Genomic DNA, 22,542 nt, shown 5'->3' on the forward strand with positions numbered 1-22,542 from the left:
CAAATGAAGGTCTGTGTACTTGATTTATAGAAGGCAGAAAAGCTGAAGCACTAGCTGACTAAAACTAAGTGATTAGGTGTTACTATGTACTTCCTGAGTGGAATTTCTGTCATCACCTTAAATTCATAGCCCTGCAAATAAATGAAGAAATTGAGCTTTTAAAATAAATTTTAAGCAAGCAACACTAAACTTATGTCTAAACATGAGGTTATAACGTAACTTATTAATGAACATACTCAGATTTAGTTACTTTTCTCAAAGCTGAAACCTGTCAGTTATTTCTCCAAGTCTTATTTGTGGTTGAGAATGAGAAAACTAGTCTCTAAGGAGTGATCTGAGTATGTCACAGTGACTCAGTTGAAGACAAACTGGTGCTAACAGAGATTTCGTGTGGATTCATGTATACAGCTTTGAAGAGTTAAAAGCTTTTAAAAATACATGACAAAAGCTGAATATCTGCTTGTGGATCAGAATATAAGAAATAAGTAGTAGAGAAGACTGATCACCTGCTGTGAGCTGGCTGCCCCTCTGATGAAGATGAAAACCTTTACTGAAAAGAGTAACTGGAAAGGATACAAATAGAAGAAGCAAATGGTGAAAAACTTTTGGTGGGAAAACTAATTGAGCTAATTGAACAGGTTGAATATAACATTCAAGTTAAATGCCAAATGTGGTAGACCTGAGGATGAAAAAAGTAGTTGAAAGTGCTCTGTCTCAATAAGTAAATATGTGCTAGCTAAAAGCACTGGTGCTCTTGAGCACAGAACTTTTGATTTTGTAATTTTTTTTTGAAGTGCTACTAATTGAGCATTAAAAATGAAATGAATTGGCCATCGTAGATGTCTTCTGAGTTAATTTCTTCTTTCTGTTTTTTGGTAATTTCTTCATGTATAATAACTGTGTTAGTTCCTTGATTTGCAAAGCAAGTGGGGATAGTCTTGAAAACAGAGGTGGAAAAATTGTGAATCAGCAGGTTGCTAGTAAGAGGACTGGGAATGAGAAGACTTCTAAAAGCAATGTAGTCTGAAATCTTCTCAGAGTAATGACATCTGGGTGAACCAAATGCTCATGAGAGAGCAAGTGGTATAAGTGTATGGAATGGATTGTTGCAAATAAGCTCCTGAAAGGAGAGCTTGTAATGGAGCCCATCAGCATGTGTGTTCTATCAGCTAACAAGAATATGAAGGAGGACCAAATTATTACTTTACTAAAAATGTCTGTTAATAATCTGATAGTAATTAGGCCAGCAAAATCCTTGAACAACAGATCATGTATCTACCCCAGTGCAGGATCTGCTTGGGTTAGTTTGGGTGTTTGATTTTTTTTTTTTTTTTTTTAATAACTAAACATCAAACCTTTCTAAAGGTTATGGAGATTTACTGTTTTGGCCTGTGGTGGGAAGGGCATTCTCTTTTGTCAGTGTAAGTACTTCAGGGCCTTTATTGGGTTCCCTTCTTTGAGAACAACGATCAGTTCTTCCAGTCCTTCCTTGTAGGTCATGTTTTCTAGGCCTTTGAGCACACTTTGTTTGCTTTGACTCTCTAGGTGGCTAATACCTGAAGTATGATGTTCAAGCTGAACAACTCCAGATGGAGCCTTACTGATGTTGGCTAGAGCAGAGAGTTTACTTCTATATTGGCATATTCTAGAGTGGCACTTTCAATTCTTGAAACATAATCATTATATACTTGCTGTAGCTTTCAGGACAATGTTTGCTCTCTAACCAGTTGCTTAACGTCCTGTATCTGTTACTTGTACTTGTTCCTGCTGACTACTACGCTAATTAGGACCCATTAGAACTTGAAGCTTTTTCAGGCTGACTGGGAAAGATTTGTTATGTACGACTTCACTTGTTTTCTCTATCTCATGCGGTTATTTGGCAGCCCCACCATGATACAGAACAGAAGTGCAATGCTCCTTTTGATCTCCCACTATATCTGTTAGATGTTTTGGTTATGTGTTTAAACTGGATGCCACATGGGAGGATTTTAACCTTTTGCTCCAGGTCGGTTTGTCAGAAATACTGACTCATCTTTTGTGTTTCAAAAGATTTTGAAGATTGTCTGGAACTGTTTAACAACCTTTCCAATCAAAGGTTTGAGTTACATGAATAACTGTATTTTTTATCTCTTTTGCTTTCTTTTTGTGTATTTATACCTATTGTTCTGGTACTTGGGGATTTAAATTTATTTACATGGGAATGTGAAGCATTTTGTGGTGTTTAGGGAGAGGAAGTGGTGTATATTGCTTGGATAACTTTTGAACTACTTGTTTACTCTTACTACTAGTTTTTTGAGGGAGTGGGACTAAGGATGAGATGTTCTCCTCCAGTCCTGCTTCTGAGCTTGACCCATTTGTTGGAAAAAGAGTGCCTCGTTGTCTCGCTTGTTTCCTTTTAAAGGGGGTGGGATTGGGAGGTTTGTCTGGTTAAATAGAGGCTGGAATGTTCATTGCGGAAGAACTTCCAGCTGCCTCATAGCTTGCCTCACTTATTAGTTCAACATGTCTTGTAAACATCTAGATGCTTAGTATCGGGATAAACACAACTGTCTTAATTTGCTATGTGTTAGCATACAAAGAAGATGATAATGTAAGAGCATGTAAAACAGACACTGCTAATATGGTTTAAGCTGAAATTCCAGATGAGTTTTGAAGTTCATGGGACTTCAAACATTCTTGGTGAGTAGTTAAATTTAAAGCTTTAACCTTATAAAATTGGCTTTCTAAGAGTGTCCTTCACAACTCGGTTTGAATCATGAGCCTAACCTTTTTAAACTTTTCTCTAGTGTCTTAGATTGCATTTAGTTTCCTGCTGCTTGACACTAAAGGTCTGTGCAGCATGGTAGGAAGCAGAGTATGCAGGGGCACAGTCACTGCCTTGCGTGGAGGCAGTGAAACTAGAACAGAAGCACCAGTTAACATGTGAAGACAACAGCGCTGTGAAATAAGAATGGTGGGTCACAGCCATCCCTGACTTGAAGTCCAGAGGTGTGGAGCTTTTTTGAAGCTCCAACTTATGACTGTATGAGTTGGGCTCAAGCTATGTTAATGTTAAACTCCAAATTTAACTAGTTTTTTTCTTTGACTTCGTGTTGCACTGGAGTAAAATACATCTTTCTAATACGTTTCCTTGCTTTCTGTGATGAAAGCATCAATCTTGCTAATACTAAGTTTTTATTGTGGTGCCATAGAGGTTTGCATACTCTATCATCTTGACCCATTTGTATTAGGATGAGAGTACTTTGTCCAGTATTGCATTATCTGGCCTTTTAACAGGCAGTATGAATCTTCTCTCTGTGGGCTCTGGATGCTGTCTTGTGAATGATAGTTGCAGCCTTCCCCACAAATATCAGTGTTCCTTGATATCAAGAGAGAGACATGTTGATTCAGCAACTAGAGGAAGATAACTGACTGTCCCTTCCATCAGCTGCGGGGAATGAAGCCATTGAGTAACATGAGCCTCTTGATAGAATGGTGTGCTATGTTGTCAGCTCTACCCTTAGGGAGCAGCAGGTGGAGGGAGGTTCAAAGTACTTAGAAATACTGCCAAACATCCTATGATGGCACTTAACTGATAATTTGTCTGTCTTGAGCTTGATGTTTTGAGTAAAACCCCTGCTTCAGCAACAGTTAAATTTTGATTGGGATGGTACTGAAATTAAGAGACTGTCCTTTGCATGCATTCTCAAACTCAACCAGTTCTTGTGTCCAGTGTCTTCAACTTCTAGGTTGCTTTAAAAATTTCACCTTTCTGCAACATTTTTTACAATTTTCAACTAGAAATGATGTTCCCTTTCCTATAGCCTTTGTAAGCACGTAGGTTATAGTCATCTAAAGGAAGGCTACTTAACATGTTAGATAAAGTGAAGACTGGGACCTAGTTTTGGTCCATTTGTAGGTATAAAAAGTTAACATTCAGAAGTTAATAGATGCATTTCCAAGTGACGAATGTGCATGAGCCACAGTGGTGATATAGAAATGCGATGGGAGAAATCTAGAAATACGTCATTATTTAAACAATCATTGTCATAATGTGCCTGTTGGTATCGGGTAAAGTTGACCTCTGGATTCAAAAGATTGAGTCCCTTGGATGTTAATAAAATGACAAAGCAGCCTGAGATAGCTGGCAAATGCACAGAAAGGCTAAGAGGATTTCATTAGCCTCGACTTCAGACTATTCAATTGCTATGCCTCATTTCACCAAGATTTTTTGCCTTCTGGTAGGCTTTTGCATTCCTGTTGTACTGTTATGATAAACATTGAACAAGGCTTTAAGAATTGCTCTTCTAAGATGGAAATAATATACCTCTAGTTTGCTTTTTAAAAGGCGAATGCAGTACAAAAAAGGAAACTTGAGCTGAGTCTAGTACATGTAATGCTTACGGAAGCCAACCTCATGCCCTGTTTCTGCTCCCAGCCCACTTCCCCCAAAAAACTTCATTGACAAACTAGCACTCCACTTCAAGCAAGGACTGTGATAAAGCAGATTCTTAAGTGAGAACAACACTAGGTTATAATACTATCTCTTTGTAAGTGCAGGGTTTTTTTCCTAAGTAATTGCTTAACAATTCTGATTGGAAGCTAGTGTTGAAGCATTTTGTACTACTGTCTTGAATCTGTTCCATTCCTTGGTTCTGATCTTTTTTTGACACAGTAATTTGATCGTGCTCTGGTACTCAAAAGACACACACTGACTTCTTCCCAGTAATTTAAGCATGTATTTTTATAAAGCCTCAAGTTGAGGTTTCAGGCTTGTTTTCTGCAGTGCCCTTAAGTGATTTGGTTCTCTAGCTAAACAAATCTTAAAATGCCACTAGAATGTGCGGCTGTGCTCTTGTTGCCTCTGTTGCATTGCCACTTGTGATTGACTGAGCAGGGAATGAGCCAATTCAGAAGGCTAGATCAGGACAAAAACCAAGTGAATGTTTTTGGAGGTTGGGTGGTCTCTTAGGTACCTGGTGAGTGCTCATGCAGGAGAGGGAGGGCTGGAAGAATGAGTCTAAGCTTTCTGATGTCAGCTAAAATTAAACTGACCTAACAGTAATGCTTAGCCTGACCTTAAGAGAGTTTCATGGGAAGTTCTGCTGACATAGCAACTCGCTGTCACCAAAATGGGATGTTCTTATTGTTCTGCTCCGCTCTTGACTGGAACTCTTCTGAGTTCCCTGTGTTAGTATGTGCCAAGGCCAGATACACCCATGAGCTGAATAACTTCTGATGTAGGGAAAAACTTCAGGTTTTCTGCTCTTCTGCAGTTTGGCTTTATTGTCTTGTGGAAACAGTTGACGGCTAGTGCAAAGTAAGTGGCCAGGAAGTGACAATGTGGTCTCTGTCTTGCCAGTGGTGTGCTGTTAAGCAGGCCATGGTTCTATAGCAGGTAACAAAACTGATTGCTTTTGTAATTAGACTTGTGCATGGCTGTTCCATATAGAAAATCTCTAAATCTGCTGTTCAGTAGAATAAAAAACATGGCTGGAAGTGTGGAGACTACTCTCTCATTTCGTAGCATGAGTACTTTGTTGTATTAAGAAGGTCATCATGTTTTCAAGACCCAATATTTCCTCAGTATCTTTTTTCAGTTAGTGAGAGAAGTTTGGTTAAGAATTACTAGTGAACAGCTGCTGTTATTCCAGTCAGTATTTGATAGCTCCTAGTTCTGTGGCTCTTAATGCTAGAAGTGAGTTTTAGGGATTTTTTTTTTGTTGTTTTTGTTTACTCTTCAAACTGCATTTTGACAAGTTAAGTGATAATGGTAAGTGCCTTGCTGTTTTGAATAAGATTCTTGTAATGGTCTGAAACTGGAAAGCTAGTGAACACAATGTAAATCTGATAAAACATTTTGTTTGAAAAATGATGAAATCTAGTGGTTATCTGAAATAAAACAATAGCTTGTACAATTTGGACTGAGATACATTTGCAGTACTGGGCCTTGAAATCTGGTCTGTGTGGTGATGTGACAGATGGGTGGGAAAATGAAGAGATGCTGCAGCTCTTTTTGGGGAGGGAGCAGAGGGTGTCAGAACTCAAAGGGTCAAAAACATGCTCCTCTGGAAGGTTTATGCTTTCGCTTCCTGCACTCTCAAATGAGATACTCCATTGTTCAGCTTTGAAACTATTTTATCTTAAGACTTTAAGTTGAGGTAGAGCAGTCTCATGGTATTAATAAGTAAGTGTGGAGCCATGAATAGTAAATGACTGTGGTTTTAAGTCCTCTAAATTGGTAAAATTAGAGATAGAGAGAAACTGTTGCAGTTTGGGAAGCTGAGATGTGGACTGTCAGTGTCTGCACGCAACTGTTATCTGTGAAATAAGAGTCTTATTAGTGTGTTTGAAAATAGATTGGAAAACAGGTGTGTCAAGTAGATCAACTAGGAGGAGTATCCACCTGCTTAACTTCTCTTAACTTTAGACACAAGGTAGTTTTGTGATAGACTTGGACATGAAGTATTACCAGCATGGACTTGGATCACTGTGTAATCAAAACTTAACTTAGTGAAAGTGAGATCTTGAAAGTTGCAGCAATAAAAAAGTTAGACTTCTGAAAATATTCATGCAGTTCATGTGAGAACATAATGTTCTCATGGCACAAATGAGCTGTTAGAAATATTCCTTGATGGGAAAAAATGTTTTATTTTCACATCTTCAAAAAAGAGATAACTGTTAGTTGAGTATTGACTTTTTAAATGTATTCTGGTCATCTTTATGTAGCTAAAGCCTCTAATTATTGGAAGTAGAGTTGTCAAAAAAAAAAAAAAAAAAGAAAAAGAACAGCTTGTGTGTTCCTCTAACTAGGGTGACTTTCCAGTTCAGTTTGTTACCTTCCCAGAAGCCCAAGCAGCTTTTGTGTAAGTTTACTTGTAGGGCTTTTCTGTGCTACGTTTGTTGGAGTTTATATATAGCTGATCATTATGTTAAGGTTCAGTACAGGTTAAGATTCAGTAGATTTAAATATTGCAAATTGCTGATTTCTGAACAAAAGTGTGTTTTTCTTTACTGAACTGCATTACACAATATGTATGTTCTGTACATTCTGAAATACATTGCAGAAATGTACCTCGTGGGCCTTATATATAAAGGTAGAAAGCAATAGTTAAATACTTTTTAAGGAACACTTCACCTTATGCTTAAACGTAGCAATGGCAAATGGAGACACAGTTTCAGCAGAATTCTGCGCATTTCAGTTAGTGTTCATGTAGTTACCCTCTTTCCAATGTCTGTCTCAACGACATGTATTAGTTCAAGAGGCATGAGGAGGCTAGACAAAATGTTCTTTCATTACTCATGGATTAGTCATGTTGGATATTCTCTATATGAAACTTTTTCAGTTTTTTGAGTTTTCTGGCTTCTCCCCCCCAGCCTCTCTTGGTGACTGGCATATCAACAATCTTGGTATAAAGTTCTAGCTTAGTTTGATTTATTTGTGGAACTTAAATGTTTTCATACCATTGACATTAGTCAGTAGTTTTATACTGAAGAAATCCATAGCTGAATCTTTAAATCACTTGCTTAGGTTGCTTCATTGACCTAGTTATGGTTTGAGCACTGAAAAATCAGTTGATGGGAAATGGAAAGCTTTCAACAATGGACTTGTACATAAAGGCATACAGAGAATTTTTTTCCTGAACACATGGTTTCTCTTCTGTGGGAACTTGTTGACTGAAAAAGCAGTTAATGTCTCAAGTTGAATGACCTCTTCGTGCTTGTGAAAATTGGGCTACTAAAATTTAGATCTGAATCCTGTTGCATGAGTGAACATTCTCAGTAACAGCTTGAGTACTGATTTGATAACTGAAGAGAAAATCAGCAGTTGAAGTGGCTGTGTTAAAACTTAAGCACAGTAAAAATAAATACAGAGTGGACTAAGACTTTGATTCTTTTTCATCATGTTAGCTTACTCCAAGAGAACAAATGATTGAAGTTGCTGGAGCATCTGTTTGGCAAAAGAAATTGTGAACCTGTGTTTTAATGAACTGCTTTGTCCTGGTGGATTTCCTTTCTTGAAAGGAGGTGTTATAAAATGCTGAGCTCAGAATGCAGTTGCTACTGTGGAAAGTATTTTAGGTATTAAACAGAAATACACTGAATCTTAAGCAAACACTGACTATACCTACTCTTGTATATTTACTGTGTTAATAAAGAGGGAAGATCTAGTGTGAAGACATTGCACTACAGTGTAGCAGAAAGATTGCGTGTGTATGATGGTACATATCTTTGGAAACAAGGATACAAAAGCTAAAATCAAATTCTGCGACTGACTGTCACTGTTAAGATGGAGTAGTTTGTGGTTTTTTTTTTTTGTCTTTTTTTAATTGTTGCTTTGCTTTTTAACTAGTTACTGGTATGGTAAGTGGTAGAAGTTTCACTTATGCATTTCTTCTTAAATTATCTTTATTACCAGACTTATCTTTTGAAAGCAGAAATAAGTGCAGTAATTTAACTAAAATTTTTACCTGATGGTCTGGATCAGTAATAAGACTGCTCAAGTACCACATGTGATTACTGTTTTTTCTGTGAATCTGAATACACACAATGCTCATATCTAGTTAAATTCCCAAAAGATTGATACAGCAGTTACACGATTATCAGGTCATTTTTATAGGAAGTTGTGTATTAGTGATAGTATTCTCTGAAGAATGGTTGATGTACACATAGCTTTGATGTTTCTGCTTAAAGCATGCTTTTGTAATGTTTCCACGCTGATGTGAATAGGCTAGAATATGGCTGTTCAGAAGAAAGTAGGAATTATCTTTGAAAAAAGGCAAGCTAATTACTGAAGAAAGCTTAATGTGAAGACTTAGACATAACCTTCTTGAGTACCAACTAATGATTGCTTTGTTTTTAGGTGCCTTAGCTGGACCAATTGTTGATCCACATGTGACAGCAGTTTGGGGGAAGAAGGTTGCACTGAAATGCATAATTGATGTAAATGAAACAATAGCACAAGTTTCTTGGGAGAAGATACATGGTAAAAGTTCACAGACTATTGCTGTTCATCATCCTGAATATGGAATATCTGTTCAAGGAGAATACCAAGGAAGAGTGTCATTTAAAAACTACTCACTTACTGATGCAACAATCGTCTTAAAAAATGTAAGCTTTTCTGATGCAGGAGAATATATTTGCAAGGCAGTTACATTCCCACTTGGAAATACACAGTCATCAACAACTGTAACAGTACTAGGTAAGTCAACTTCTTTATGAAAGGAGGTGAAATTAATAGCACGAACTTGTTAGTGAAATTCTGCAAACTTACTAATGTGTTGTATTTTACCTTTTATCCCAGTGACAATACCAAAACCTATTCTGCAGTCTTTTGTATCAGGTGTCTTGGTATTCTTACTAAATCTATTGAGGAGACTTCTTTTGGGTCTTGCTTCTTTAGAACTTGCTCTTTGGTTGTCCAGATATTAAAAATAAATAAGCAATTCCTATTTAGGCATTGTGTTAATCTAAACATTTGGACGGTGCTGTAGAACTTAAACCTGGCAATGTTGATACCAGGGACCTGTGTGTGTGCTGAGAAGCTGCCAAACACAGCTTTAGCTACCACCTTGCCTAAATTCCCTCATAAATTTGTTGCTAATAGGATAAGTTAATGTAGCTGCTTGAGGCTGGTGATGTAAACTGTTCTTTGCACAATATAAATGTAAAGCAAAACTGCCTAGACTTACCACTGGGAGTTCTGGGAAGAAAGAGGCAATTTAAGCCCTTGACTGGTTGTGGATAGTCATAATGTGAAGCTTATATAAACTCAGTATTTCACACAAACTAATTTTGCCTGTCTTGTTGAGGCTTCAGTATTGCTGTCATAAAGGACTAGTACTGAATCACAGGTAGACCTAGGTGGTAGTGCAGTATGAGGTAAAAACTCTACCCTGAAACTTGAAAACCTATTGACTTGCCCTCTTATTACAATATTATACCCTCTTAGAATAGAGTAAGTTACTTCTGTACCTATTGCAAGTAGTCAAGTGATATTTTCTATGCTCAAGTCCTCAATGACTCTATTTTGGTAAACAAATGTGCTTTTTAGGATCTTCTTGGTCTTTGATCTCTGCTTTCCATGGTAGTAGAATACTGTATGAGATTAATCAGATGGCTGTAGCACAGTATGTAAACTGGTTTTCACCACAAGGTGGGGCAAAATAAACGCATCAAAGCAAGTAGCTTAATCCAATTTGAAACAAGTAACTTGACCAAGGAAGTTCCTTGTGATATACAAAGCATGTAGCTTTATGGCTCTCTTTTCCACCTGTCTTCTGTCTGTACTATGAGTGGCTATGTCTGTGGCTGTTGTTGCAATCTGTTAACTTCAGGTTTCAGCTATTGTGCTTTACCGACATACAGTGGGAGGCTCTTGTTTATATTTTCTAGTCAGTCCTGATTTCTAAGATTTTTTTTTTTCAGATCACATTAGTAGTTGTGTCCATTTTGCTCTTTGAATTTTAGGTTTACGGAGAACACGAGGAGGGACTTGGAAAGCAAATGTATGGCCTGTATGTTTATTATTCTGCATTTGAAAATGTAGAAGGACTGCAACTTGCTTGATAAGATATATATTATCAAAACTTGCGGTTGGAATAGGTAAAGAAGTATTTGTCAGACATGCAGTGGTCCTGATCATAGTGTTTTTTCATAGTTGATGATTTAGATGGCTGCTGGTAGTTGTAAGCCTCTCAGTGACTTGATATCAATCTCTGAATTGCAGTAACCAACTACTACTTGCAAAGATGCCTTTCCATCCTAGTTAGCAGCTGTGTTTGGCTTGCATGTACAGCTGAGTAACAAACCCTCTGTTGGACTTATCTATCTTCTGTGGCCTCAGCAGAGCATTTTCTGTCCTTCTGAAAACTTCTTGCTGTGCTGACATCTAGACTTAAACAGTAAAAGTACTGGGGAAATAATGGTTTTCGGAATATGCATGTAACTGAACAATTTTTGACCTTTACTAGCCTGAGCTTAGCAGTCCCAAGCTCAGCTCAGTCTTAAGGCATGGAATAACTCCATCAAAATTTAAAACCTGATGTGACTTAAAATCAGGTTTATTCTGACTGCGTTCTCCCACTGTTCTAAAAGTCTGTCCCTTAAGTGAGGAGTTCTGGGCCTGAAACTGTTTCCAGTCCAAGTAGCATTGCCTTTTTTCCTAGTCCCTCTCTGTTCCTATTTAGCAAAGAATGTTTCCATTCTATGCGTAGTGGACATACCTAACTTAATCACATAGTAGGTGCTTGTACACTGTAAGGCAGAGACACTGAAGACATGTGAAGGAAAAAATAACTACAGGATAAAATGTCCTGTATTTTGCTGCAGTACACTGATCACTTAAGACTGTATTTAGAACCTCTGTCTTACACTACTTAAGCTTAACAGACTTACCATATTTGACTTTGCTCGCTCCCGGTTTGCTTGGCTTAGTGCTTCATGGTGTCTTAAGGAAATGCACTGTAAAAGAAGATGTTAAGACAGTGAAAATATGAAAATGCTTTTTGGGTCAAACAGGTGTATTGATCTTGTCTAAAACTTTGGTTCTTCAAACTTAAACCGTTAACCGAGGGCAAAAATTGCAGAGAGTTGTATGTTAAGCTGTTTCTTTCTCAAGATGCTGACTAAACTGGCCAAAATGGTGTGTGAAGGCAGAAGAGATGTTTTATGACAGAGTAGCTTGCAGAGCTAACATAATTTTATGTTACTAGCTTGAACACTGTACATGACTATTTAAAATACTTGGTTCAGTTTGACTCCTCCTGTCTTGCTAAGCTAGATTTCTCAGAATGGGTATTGATAAAATAGATCTTGTTCTTCGGTAGGCTAGCTCTTACCAAATGCTACAAGTGAAGAATGAGCTGCACAGATGAGAATAGCAAAGGTAAATGTAGGTCTGTCACCATGGATAGATCCCAGATGCACTAAGGTGGAAGTTCTTAGAATAAGGAATTAAAGGAAGATGCATGTCAGGCAGTATGGAAAATGGATCCTCTCAGACCATTCTGATAAAGTAATCGTATTTGAAAAGTGCGAGTTGATGAGATGTGCACATTCTTCTTAGAGTACAACACAATACTCCAGGCCAAAAAGTATCAGGTAGATAAATTAGTGAACTGACTGGTCTTATTTAAAAACAAACAAACAAAAAAAGCCAAAACCAAAGCCAATAATAAACGATTAATTAGTGGGCAGGGTAAGTTACACAGAAATACAAGGCTGCTGGTTTTGAGGGGAGAGAAAATAAAAAGTAGAAATACTGTTTTGGAAAGAAGTCATTCCAGTAAGTGTCAGTTGTGATGTAGAAGGGGCTGATAATTCCCAGTGTTATGCTGCTGCCAAGGAATTAGTGAATTTAATGGGAAGTGGAAATAATCCTGTTTGTGTTGTAATCATACCAATTTCGCCCAGACCTTCTGTGCACAGTGGTAGAAGAAAATTAGTTTTAAAACTAACATTAGCTGTTGAAAAAAGGCTGATGAAGTACTTAAAACCAAGAAGAAATTTTGAGGCCTGGAAACTTAATGTAATAGGATTTAAGGCTCTGTTTTCTGGATGCTTTATTGTGTTGCTTTTCTATAAAGAAGCATAAGGACTTGAGCAACAAGAGATCTCTGATTGTCCATGTGAATGTCAGGTGAAGCTAGAGTAAGTAGGGTTAAATTAGATAGTGGTTGTGAATTGCTAAAAGGGCTAGCACAGATGTGCAAATTAATTGAGACTTCCTAAACAGCTGCACATCTAACTTCCATACTTCAGCCATCATTTCTTAAATATAATTCATGCTGTAATATTGCTTTGGATTTGCATGACTAATCTTCTCCAAAGATACATGAATGAGATGATCCATGCGCGCTGACCTTTTGATACACTGACTGAATGGACAGAGGTTATCTACTCTGTTGATTATTTAAAGGGGCTGGGGGAAAGCGCCACTACCCTTGAACTCTTTACGTTGTGGAAGCAGGTCCCTTCTGCTTTTGGATTTCTGTGGGATTGGTGGCTTCCTTTCCCAAACTAAGTGTTGTCTCCACCATCTTTTTCATTTGACCTGAATAGGGCATAATGTTTCTATTGAATGGGTGAAGCAGCTTCTCTTCTTCCCAACCTCCTTCACATGTCCACCACACGACGACCGCTGTGAGCAATGAAAGTCTGTAGGGCACACTTCAGTATGATTCACATGGCACACCAAATGGTCCTAGGACAAAAGAGGACGGCTACAAGAGCCTGTATATAGAAGTTATACTTGGGGGGGGGGGGGGGAGGCGAGCCAAAAGTCCACCAAAAAAACCTTCCAAACCCCAGACTTTGGGTAATCTTTTTTTCCAAGTTGAAAACCAGTAAAACTTGTTTCCCATTGTGAGAGGTGAGATGCCAATGGCCCCTTCTAATTAGGGATTCATTCATAAGATATTTATCTTAATCCATGAGTGAAACAGTAGAATGTGTAGCTGGGTTTCTGCTGGTTTTGCTTCAGTGGCTGGGACAAAGTAATCCTGAAGGATAGACTATAATAATAAGTATCATAACAGCAGTTGCTTTCCACGTTTTGGTATGTGGCTGTTTGGTTATCTAGTAGTTGGTGTGTAGTCCAAGAGTCATGATTTATGGGGAGATGTGACAGTAGAAACCTAACCATTTGTGAAGTATAAAAAACTCTAAAGTACCAAAACACATTGGACTGGGAATAAGTATATTTTATGAAGTTGAGTAGCTTTGAATAGATCAACTTTGTTTTTCTGACAAGTGTAAAACCAAGAATTACACAATGAACTAAAACTGGCCAATCTCACAAGTTTCAGATATCACTTGAGAAAGCAAAGTATGCTTGTTTCCTAGTAATGATAATCTTAGGAGAAACTAGGGTTTTTAAACCAGTTTATATCCCATTCTCTGGCTGTTATCACTTAATACTTGAAGACTTTTGTTTTCTAAAAGCACGGTAAGTGAAGCAGCATACTGAGTAGTCTGCTTTGGGTCTGGAGATCTCTGCTGCCTTAGTTAAGACTTCTTGTTGACTTATGTATCCCTTCAGAAAGGGGTATAGGAAAAAATTCTGGAGTTGTGTACTCATTTTTGAGGAAAAGTCAAAGGAATAGAATATATGAAACATTCCAGCTGAAATGATTTGGGTCTGTAAGTTCTGGCATAAAAAGATAATGATAGCTGCTAATTTAATTGATTTCACTGTGATGGAACTCTTGTGGGGGGGAGGGTACAGCAGAAATTAGTAACTTTGTAAGACACAATGTAAATTTGGGTGTTCTGCATTTCAGTAATATTACAGAAGCTATTGAATTAGTGATTTGAGGGGAACAACGTGGTAATGTTTATGTTAAATCAGGGAAACCAAATTGTAGGTCAAATAACAAAGCTATACAATGTCAAGTTCTCCATACCAGGTTTTAAAGGCTTTTTTCAGATGATAGAATGCTTCATATGTACATCAGTTCAAATATCCCAGCTTATTGCAGAAAGCTTTAGTTGTTGCTAGTGTTAGAGAGCAGGGAATCAAATTTTGAAAGAAGCTGTGTTAGAGATATGTCAGATCTAGAAGAGTGAATATAGGACTTGGCAGAAAAACCCTGCTGTTGGTTTATTTACAGTAGGGTCACTAATAAATCAGAGGGTAGGCATTCAGAGAAACAAAGTAGAAAATAATCCACTGTAAGTATCTGCCCAAACAAACAACCTTTAATTAGGTAATGAGGTACGTTATTTAAGCACTTAATATACTTTAGGCATAGAACAGAAAACATATTTTTATAAGGTTATCTGTTTAGTAGTTGCCTTTCCTTTTAGTGTAATTAAATAATACACCACCTTCTTCAGACATTGAGCAGTGTTAGACTGAGCAGAAAAAAAATAAAAAAAAACCTGATTCTGGCAGTGAATTCACTCAAGCTGAAAATATTTGTTATCCAGTTATCTCTTGAAAGTATAGGTAGCTGGAGAAATATCTTGCCGGGTATGGTGAACTGTGCTCTATTTCATTTTAAGGTATGTGGGTCAGCTTCAACTCCTTGGAAAGAAATTCTGTGAACTAAATTTATTATAGGATACTGAAAGGTGCAGAAGTTGCAAGAGTTGTCTCTGCCTTGTGAGTACTGAGGGCTGCTCCACTGAGGTGGATTCTGAAGCATTACGGTGTGTAGCGATAGCTTCATTCCAGAGGACTCTGATAGCCTCATTTAGATCAGAAGACAAGGATTATGTAACAGGCTGGTGTGCTAGTACTGATGATAGAAACGGGCCATCCTAGAAAGCAAAACCTTGGTTTGTATCTGAAGCACCAGATGGTATTTCTGACTTAGGCTGCAACTGGTGGATGGCTTGTACAGGGCTGAAACAGATTTCTTATATAAGGAGGAAATTTTTTAAAAAGGTTTTCAGTCTACGGTCCTCAATAGTAGACTTGTACATTAGGAACTCATCTTCCTTTTAGAAGGAAGTGTGTTCTCTAAGCCTCTAAAATTTTGGGGTGAGCAATGGGTTTACAAGGAGGTCGGATCCTTCCACTTGCAGATTTCTCGAGTCTTGGACATAGTATTGAGTTCAAGTTTTTACTTCTGTAGGTGATGGCCATTTATATGTAGACAGAATTTTATTTATATATAGAAACAATTTATTTATATATAAAAACATACAAATTTTATAAAATGTAGGTATATTGTGTATATTTGTGCACATAATAGATTTTATATATATAGTGTATGTGTATATATAATGAAAATATTTTTTAGAAGTCACATGATTCAGCATGGAATCAATTTGTATTGTACTGATCAACAGAAGCTTAAACTCTTAATACTGGGTGTTAAAACACTGAATTAAGTAGCTTTGCATTGACACAAACTGTGACAGTATAGATTAATACTTTAAATGTTTGAAAGTGTAGCAGAATCCAAGCCTTTTTTAAAAATCACTGTATAGTTTCAACCTAAGATCTTAAGCTGTTTGTCAGACACTGCAACTGGAGCACTGCAGTTGGTGTTTTGAACCTAACCACTTTGGAATTCCTTCTCAATATATTAGATGTAGTGAATGAGCAGCATTAACCTTTGTCCACTTAGTAAAGTTTAACAGTATCAGCAGGCCAAAGCTTTGTAGAGCTTATCTCTGATATCTGACATGATCTTATTTCTAGGATATCTGATTAGCATGGGCTTTTGCAAATGGATTAGATCTTGTCTAATTCTTACTTAGCAATAATTTCAAAGATGTGGAGTCTGTCTTGTTTAAATTTACTTTTTTCCTCTCCCTAGTTGAACCTGTTGTGAGCTTAACAAAAGGACCAAGCCCTCTAATAGATGGTGCAAATCGGACAATAGCAGCCACTTGTACAGCAGCCACTGGAAAACCTGCTGCAGAGATTGACTGGGAAGGAGGTCTTGGTGAAATGGAATCCAGCTCTACTTTGTTTCCAAATGAAACAGTGACGGTTGTAAGTCAGTATATGATTGTCCCTACACGATTTGCAAGAGGAAGACGTATAACTTGTATTGTGAGGCACCCTGCTTTGGAAAAGGAGATAAGATACCCTCATGTGTTGGACATACAGTGTAAGTATTCTGCAAGGTAGCAATTACTTGGTAGATATCTTATAACCACCCTCTTTATCAGTGTATACCTTCCACATGAAGGAGATGAGCACCTACTGCTTCAGGAAAAAAAAGGGAAATGAAAACTGTAGAGAAAACCATGTGATAAGAGGTAGGTCAGGCAGGAGTAGAAACCTAGGGTCTCTGTATTAAAAAAAAAATCTAGTCACAAAGCTAGAATACCATTATGTTTCTACTATTTGTTTTGAATGTTGGCTCATGGGTAAACATTAGTATTCGTGTTTATATTTAACATTGAAAAGATTACAGACAAAATAACAAACTCAGCTGATCCGTAAACTGTTTGTAGTGCCTCGTAATTTCAGCAGTATTAAAAAAGAATTCTAATGAAGATTCGTGTTTGAGATGACAATTTAAAAGTAGGTCTTATGGGGGTCAGTAAGTTATTTTCAAATTACTCACTAAGCTTTTTCCACTCTAATTTGCATAAGGAAACAAGAACATAATGTATACACTCCTAACACTTGTTATTCAGCTTCAGGTTGTGCATGTAATTCAAACCTGTACCAGGCTTGTTTAACAAATTTGTGGCTTTAAAACACATGAATATGAAGTGAGGTGGCTTACAATGCTGCCTAGCTAAAACCAGTTAAGACAAATAAGCTTTAGGCATGTGATCCATTTTTTCTTAATGCATATGTGTCCAAAACAAGCCATTTTCAAGTTCTTTTGGTATCCCGTCTCAGTGCTGTGGTGCTTTAAGGTTCCTAAATCATACAAGTCTGTCAATTCAATTAGAAGAAACATAGTGGCTGGAGTAAACTTTAACGTTAATGCTCGTTTTGTTTGACTAGAATCTTCTGAGGGTTTGGTTTTGTTCTGTTTAGTAAAGTCTCACTTATTTGGGTGTAAAATAGTGATTAATATGATGAATAATGATCAGTACTGGTTTATTTTGTCAGTGTTGAAATGAAGTTCTAGATTGAAGTGCCATTGATACAGAGATGGAATTAAAGATTATTTGTTCCCATTATTGTTGCAAACAGTGAATAAGAGAAAGTTCTGTATTTAAAGTGAAATGAGGGGGCAAGTTGGTGTTAAACTTATTTTTATCTGAAATAGTGCTAAGGCGTGTTTCAGATCTTCGAACAAAATTGTAAACAACACAGCAGCGAGTGAGCAGCAGAGATTTTTGTCTGTGTTCTCTAGTGTTCCTTCAGTTTTCCCTTACGCTTACATCTTTTGCAACGAGTCCTCCATCTCTGCTATAAGAGCTTATACCAAATCACACTGGTTCTTTTCTCTGGGTTCTGAATGTTTCAGCTATGTCTCCCTGGCTTATCTGAAGTGGCTTCCTAGCTTTTTAGAGCCATAACAGCATAATTCTACATTATAATGGCAGTGGAAAACTGTTAACCTTTTTAACTGGCATCTGTGAACTTTTTGATGATTTCCTAATTACCTGGCTTCTCAAAACACTGTTTCTGATCCTTTGCTGTATGTTGTCAGTGAGAAGTAGCTCTAAATTACCATTCCTCATTTGCAAAAAAAAAAAAAAATTGAACTGATTCTTTTCTTCTGAACTCTTTTCACTTCACCAAAGTGCTGGATGTTTGCTGAAAACACACAGAGGCACGTTTGCACCGGTTAAAACAACTTACTGTTCCTGATCTAATCCACTGCTGCATATTATGCTGTAGCTTGGAACTGTATTGGTGTTCTCTGTGTATTTTGTTGTTTGTTTTTTTAAATTAACAAAAAAAAAAAAAAAAACCAAAAAACACCTGCTCCACTGAGCTGACCATTACTCACAGTTTGTGTTTAAAGAAAATAGTGATTGATTGGTTACATCTTTTTTTGTCAGATGCCCCAGAAGTTTCAGTAACTGGCTATGATGGAAACTGGTTCATTGGAAGAGAGAACGTTCAGCTCAGATGTAATGCTGATGCAAATCCATTACCTATGGAATTTATGTGGACCAGGTAACTATTTATAAAAAGAGGCTTTCCACATGATTAAAATGGTATAATCTCTTAGGTTACAGTAAACACCTGTTTTGAAAACAAGGAGTATATGACTTGTATTGGGTTGTAATGGTATTATCCAGCCTTTTAAAAGGAAGATACAAGATGTGTGTATGTATGAATATGGGTGAGTGGATATCTTGTAAATTTACAAGCCCGAACAGTTTGTCATTACTCTCGGGATAAAAATCTTTTGTAGTTACTTAGTAAAGTAGACTAAACTGTGTATGTTGGAGTACATAGAGCAAAGCCCAATAAATGTAGTAGGGATCCAACTATTATTTCATTAGTTCTGTTTTATTATTACTTAAAGTAGATTATAAACACTTGAACAGACTTTTCAGTATCTGCGTTTTAAAATGTGGAAATTACAGTTGAGATGGCAAATACTGCTTACTGAATTACAGAATTTGTCATGTTTTTCAAAAGTGCTCAAGTAGTTGCCAAGACAGATAAATGTGGTGTTTTGCATAATGATGGAAAGTAGATCTCTAGTAAAAAAAAAAAAACAAAAAAAAACCACCAAAAAAACCCCAAAAACCAAACAAAGAAAAAAACCCAACATTCCTTAGATAACAGCAGCATTTCATGAATATGTGGATTGGATGGGCCCTACTCTGAAATTCACGGCTTTGCTTTTGCAGCCATGGATGTACTTTGGGCAAGAGACAGTGGAAGACAATAAAAGCAAGCATAGATCAAAATCTGTCCTATGAAGAAGAAAAAATTAAATAAACCTAGCTATTTTAAATTGATTTGTTGCCTGTAGAAACAAAAGAAATAACTTTCCTAAGGACAGTGTAAATTTATATGTAGCTATGTTACAGTGCTTCTGTTGGTAAAATCACAGGATTATTTACTGATGTGAAGCTGTAGTCCGTTTCCCTACCTTCTCAGTGGTAGATATAATTTAGCATATAGGAACAGTAGTCATAATGTGGTTTGAAAATGCTGTATTGATAAGTTTGGAATTGCTTGATGGCAGTTTCACAGGGGAAAAAAAAAAACCTGTTACAGTAACTGACTCAATCCTAAAAGCAGCCATTGAAATCTTAAGTCAGTATTGCAGCTGACTGTAGTCAGAATGGCAGGACTACACTAAAGTAGGTTTAGTAAAATGTATGCTTTACCTACATGCTACAGTAGCATGTTAGCTCAAATTCAGTGTGATGAGAGATTTCAACACACAAAAATTCCTATGTTTAAAAAGGCATGCCAGGCTCTCAACAGCAGTACTGCTTGATTCTTCAGATGAAGTGGGTTCTCAATTCTCTGATTTGAATTTGAGATGCATGTAAGAACTAATTGATACAACCTCTATTTCCAATTCTGGAAGAAATATACACACCACTTCAAAGCACTTCAAGCTTCAGAGGTCAATTTTAAACTTCCTAAGGCTAAAACTGAACCGACTTTTACAAGAAAAGCTTAATTTTCTGGAATAAAACTAGTGTAACTTTTTGTTTGAGCAACAACAAAACCCATCCAAGAAGCTGTAATACTGGTGAATGAGGAACTTCAAGGGGAAAAAAAAATTCTGTGCAAAAGAAGGATAGCTTGAGTGTTTAAGGAAATGGAAGCTAGCTGTATTAAAATTGTGTGCTATCTTCTGGTTTCAAATTATAATAGCTTCTACAACTACCACAGCAAAAAATCTTTATCCCTTGGAAGCAGAGGTAACATTGTTTTTGCTAGGATAGTAATATTTTCATGGTCGATAATATTTTAGAATGTTGCATATATGAGAACTTTATTAGAATAGAGCTTTCAAACCAATTGACTGTTTTATAATGGTTTTTGAAATACTTCTGGTACTATGAATTATGAAGTACATGCTTAATCACTTTTATCAACTTCATATGGCTGAAGCAATTCTGGGCAATAATGATTGTCAGCAAAGCAATGGGAATGTTGTCTTGAACTTTGCATTTGTTGGGGATTACGTTTACTGTTAACTGTGGGGTTTTTTCTATTTGAATACTTTAATACTTTTTCCATTTGAATATTTGAATGTGTCAGGGGTGGCTTTTTTTGTTCAATACTACTTATAAAATCATACTGGCTAAATGCTTCCAGGATACTGAGACCTGGTGATCACATGTTTGAATATTGATGTAGTCCTGCTTAGCTGTTAATAGGTACTTAGATAAAAGCAAAGTGGTATACAATGGCATGAAATTATACAGGTGTTTAATGGGCAGTTGGCAGCTCTGTTAAACTAGTTCCAGTGCCTCTGCCCTTTCCCTGTTGTGCTTACACAGTTGTTACTGCAATCACATGCAGAATGCTACAGGGAAATAATAGATTTGGAAAAGCCAGTTGACTGGAAACAATTTTTTTTTATCCAGTTATTCCCCCAAATGTATCACCAAGCACCAGATTTGGTTTCAGTGCTATAATTTAGATGTAAAAATGATGGGGGATGAGAAAAAGCAGGTTGAGAGGGAAGAAACTGCTTGAACTCTTGCTCAGAAATCCTAATCAAAATGTCCTGCAAGTTAAGTGTATACTGACAGAAATATTTATTGTGATAGCTCAGCCGGATGGAAAAGTACAGGCAGATAATCCTGACAGCAGTATAAGTGCATCTTAGTTTGACTGTTAGTTTTTAGAGCTTGAGTTGGATTGTTCCTCCAAGTTCTTTTGAGATAATGTTTTCTTAGTTACGGTATTCACTTGTAGACAGCTTGCTAGTGCCAGCAGACTTGACATTTAAAGGATTTGGCACAGAAATTAAAATACTATATGTTCAGGTGGGCACAGAATATCCAATGAAAGCCCATTGAGAATGTCAGAGCACAGTGAAAAGTTCACTCTAGACTATTGCAAATATTTTAAACTAGTTATATTTAGACTTTAGTCTTAAAGATTCACATTTGAAATATAGCTAACTGTTTTGTTTTAGGTTGGATGGACAATGGCCTGAAGGATTGCTGTCTGTCAACAATACTCTGCAGTTCAGCAGCCCATTGACTTACAACTACACTGGGACTTATATCTGTAAGGTGACTAATTCTCTTGGTCAGAGGAGTGATCAGAAGACTATCTACATATTAGGTAAGTCTTACGTCTCAGCAAAGATGGGATGTTAACTCGGAATTTTTTGTGGTCAACTGAAGAGCCAGTTGCTGCATAAAATATTTATGTGTTTTAATTGGGTGAAAAACTATCGAAAGTATGGATTTGAGAGCTACAGTAAAACTTGGGATTAAACTGAGTCTTCAATAACAGCAACATACAGTGGAAATTCTTAAGGTTGAGGTAGTTCTCATAGCGATCCTGAGATTATTACTTTCTCTTGGTAGGTGAACTTTTTTTTTTCCAGTGTTAACTTGCATTTTAGCAAGGCATATTGACTGCAATAAACAGTACCCTGTCTGTAATAAATTGAAAAACCAGATGTTAGTGGGAGGGGAACAACTACATTTACAAAAGTCAAAGGTGCTCTGCTTTAAGGAAATTAGGGTTATGTTCTGAATGTGTGCATTGTACTCCAGTTACTAGTTGTCTCCTTTTCTTGAGATGCAAATATCCAGTAATCAAAGTTTAAGTATCTCATGCAGAACTCTTGCTGATCTACTTAGTATAATATAGCAAATTTATGTGTTTAGCACCACTGCTGTTGGAAAACATCCTTGTATCTATTAACACGCTGTAATTAATGTTTTACTATGACACCTTTGTGAGGGAACAGCATGACTTAGGGTATATGTGAATAGTGTAGTACAAGTGTGAAAAAGCTGTCTAGTCTTCCATAATGGATTAGCTAAATTAGCTAATACCTAGCTTGATCAATAAGTGCTAATATATTATCATTTTTTAAGGAAAATAATACAGATATGAAAATTAAAACTTCATTCTGTTGTATGATGATGCTGCTCTCCAATAAGTTCTTGACATTAGTTATTCCAAAATGTGAATTAAGTGTCAGAGTGCATGTTGGCCAGTTTACAGGATACAAGCATAGATTA

General features: G+C 36.9%; 1 protein-coding gene across 2 annotated transcripts in view; it reads left to right on the forward strand.

Annotated features, from left to right (window-relative positions):
• The window catches only part of NECTIN3 (nectin cell adhesion molecule 3), a 70,883-nt gene that overhangs the window by 19,492 nt on the left and 28,849 nt on the right, over positions 1–22,542 (forward strand). For both annotated transcript variants that reach the window (XM_087758125.1, XM_087758124.1), the window contains exons 2-5: positions 8,843–9,181; positions 16,251–16,547; positions 18,412–18,529; positions 21,477–21,628. In XM_087758125.1, the coding sequence (XP_087614251.1) occupies positions 8,843–9,181; positions 16,251–16,547; positions 18,412–18,529; positions 21,477–21,628 (906 nt within the window). The remainder of the gene's footprint in view (positions 1–8,842; positions 9,182–16,250; positions 16,548–18,411; positions 18,530–21,476; positions 21,629–22,542) is intronic.

Source organism: Nipponia nippon, unplaced genomic scaffold (genome assembly GCF_047370975.1).
Source record: "Nipponia nippon isolate SJK-2023a ecotype South Korea unplaced genomic scaffold, ASM4737097v1 scaffold_2, whole genome shotgun sequence".
Taxonomy (NCBI): Eukaryota; Metazoa; Chordata; class Aves; order Pelecaniformes; family Threskiornithidae; genus Nipponia; species Nipponia nippon.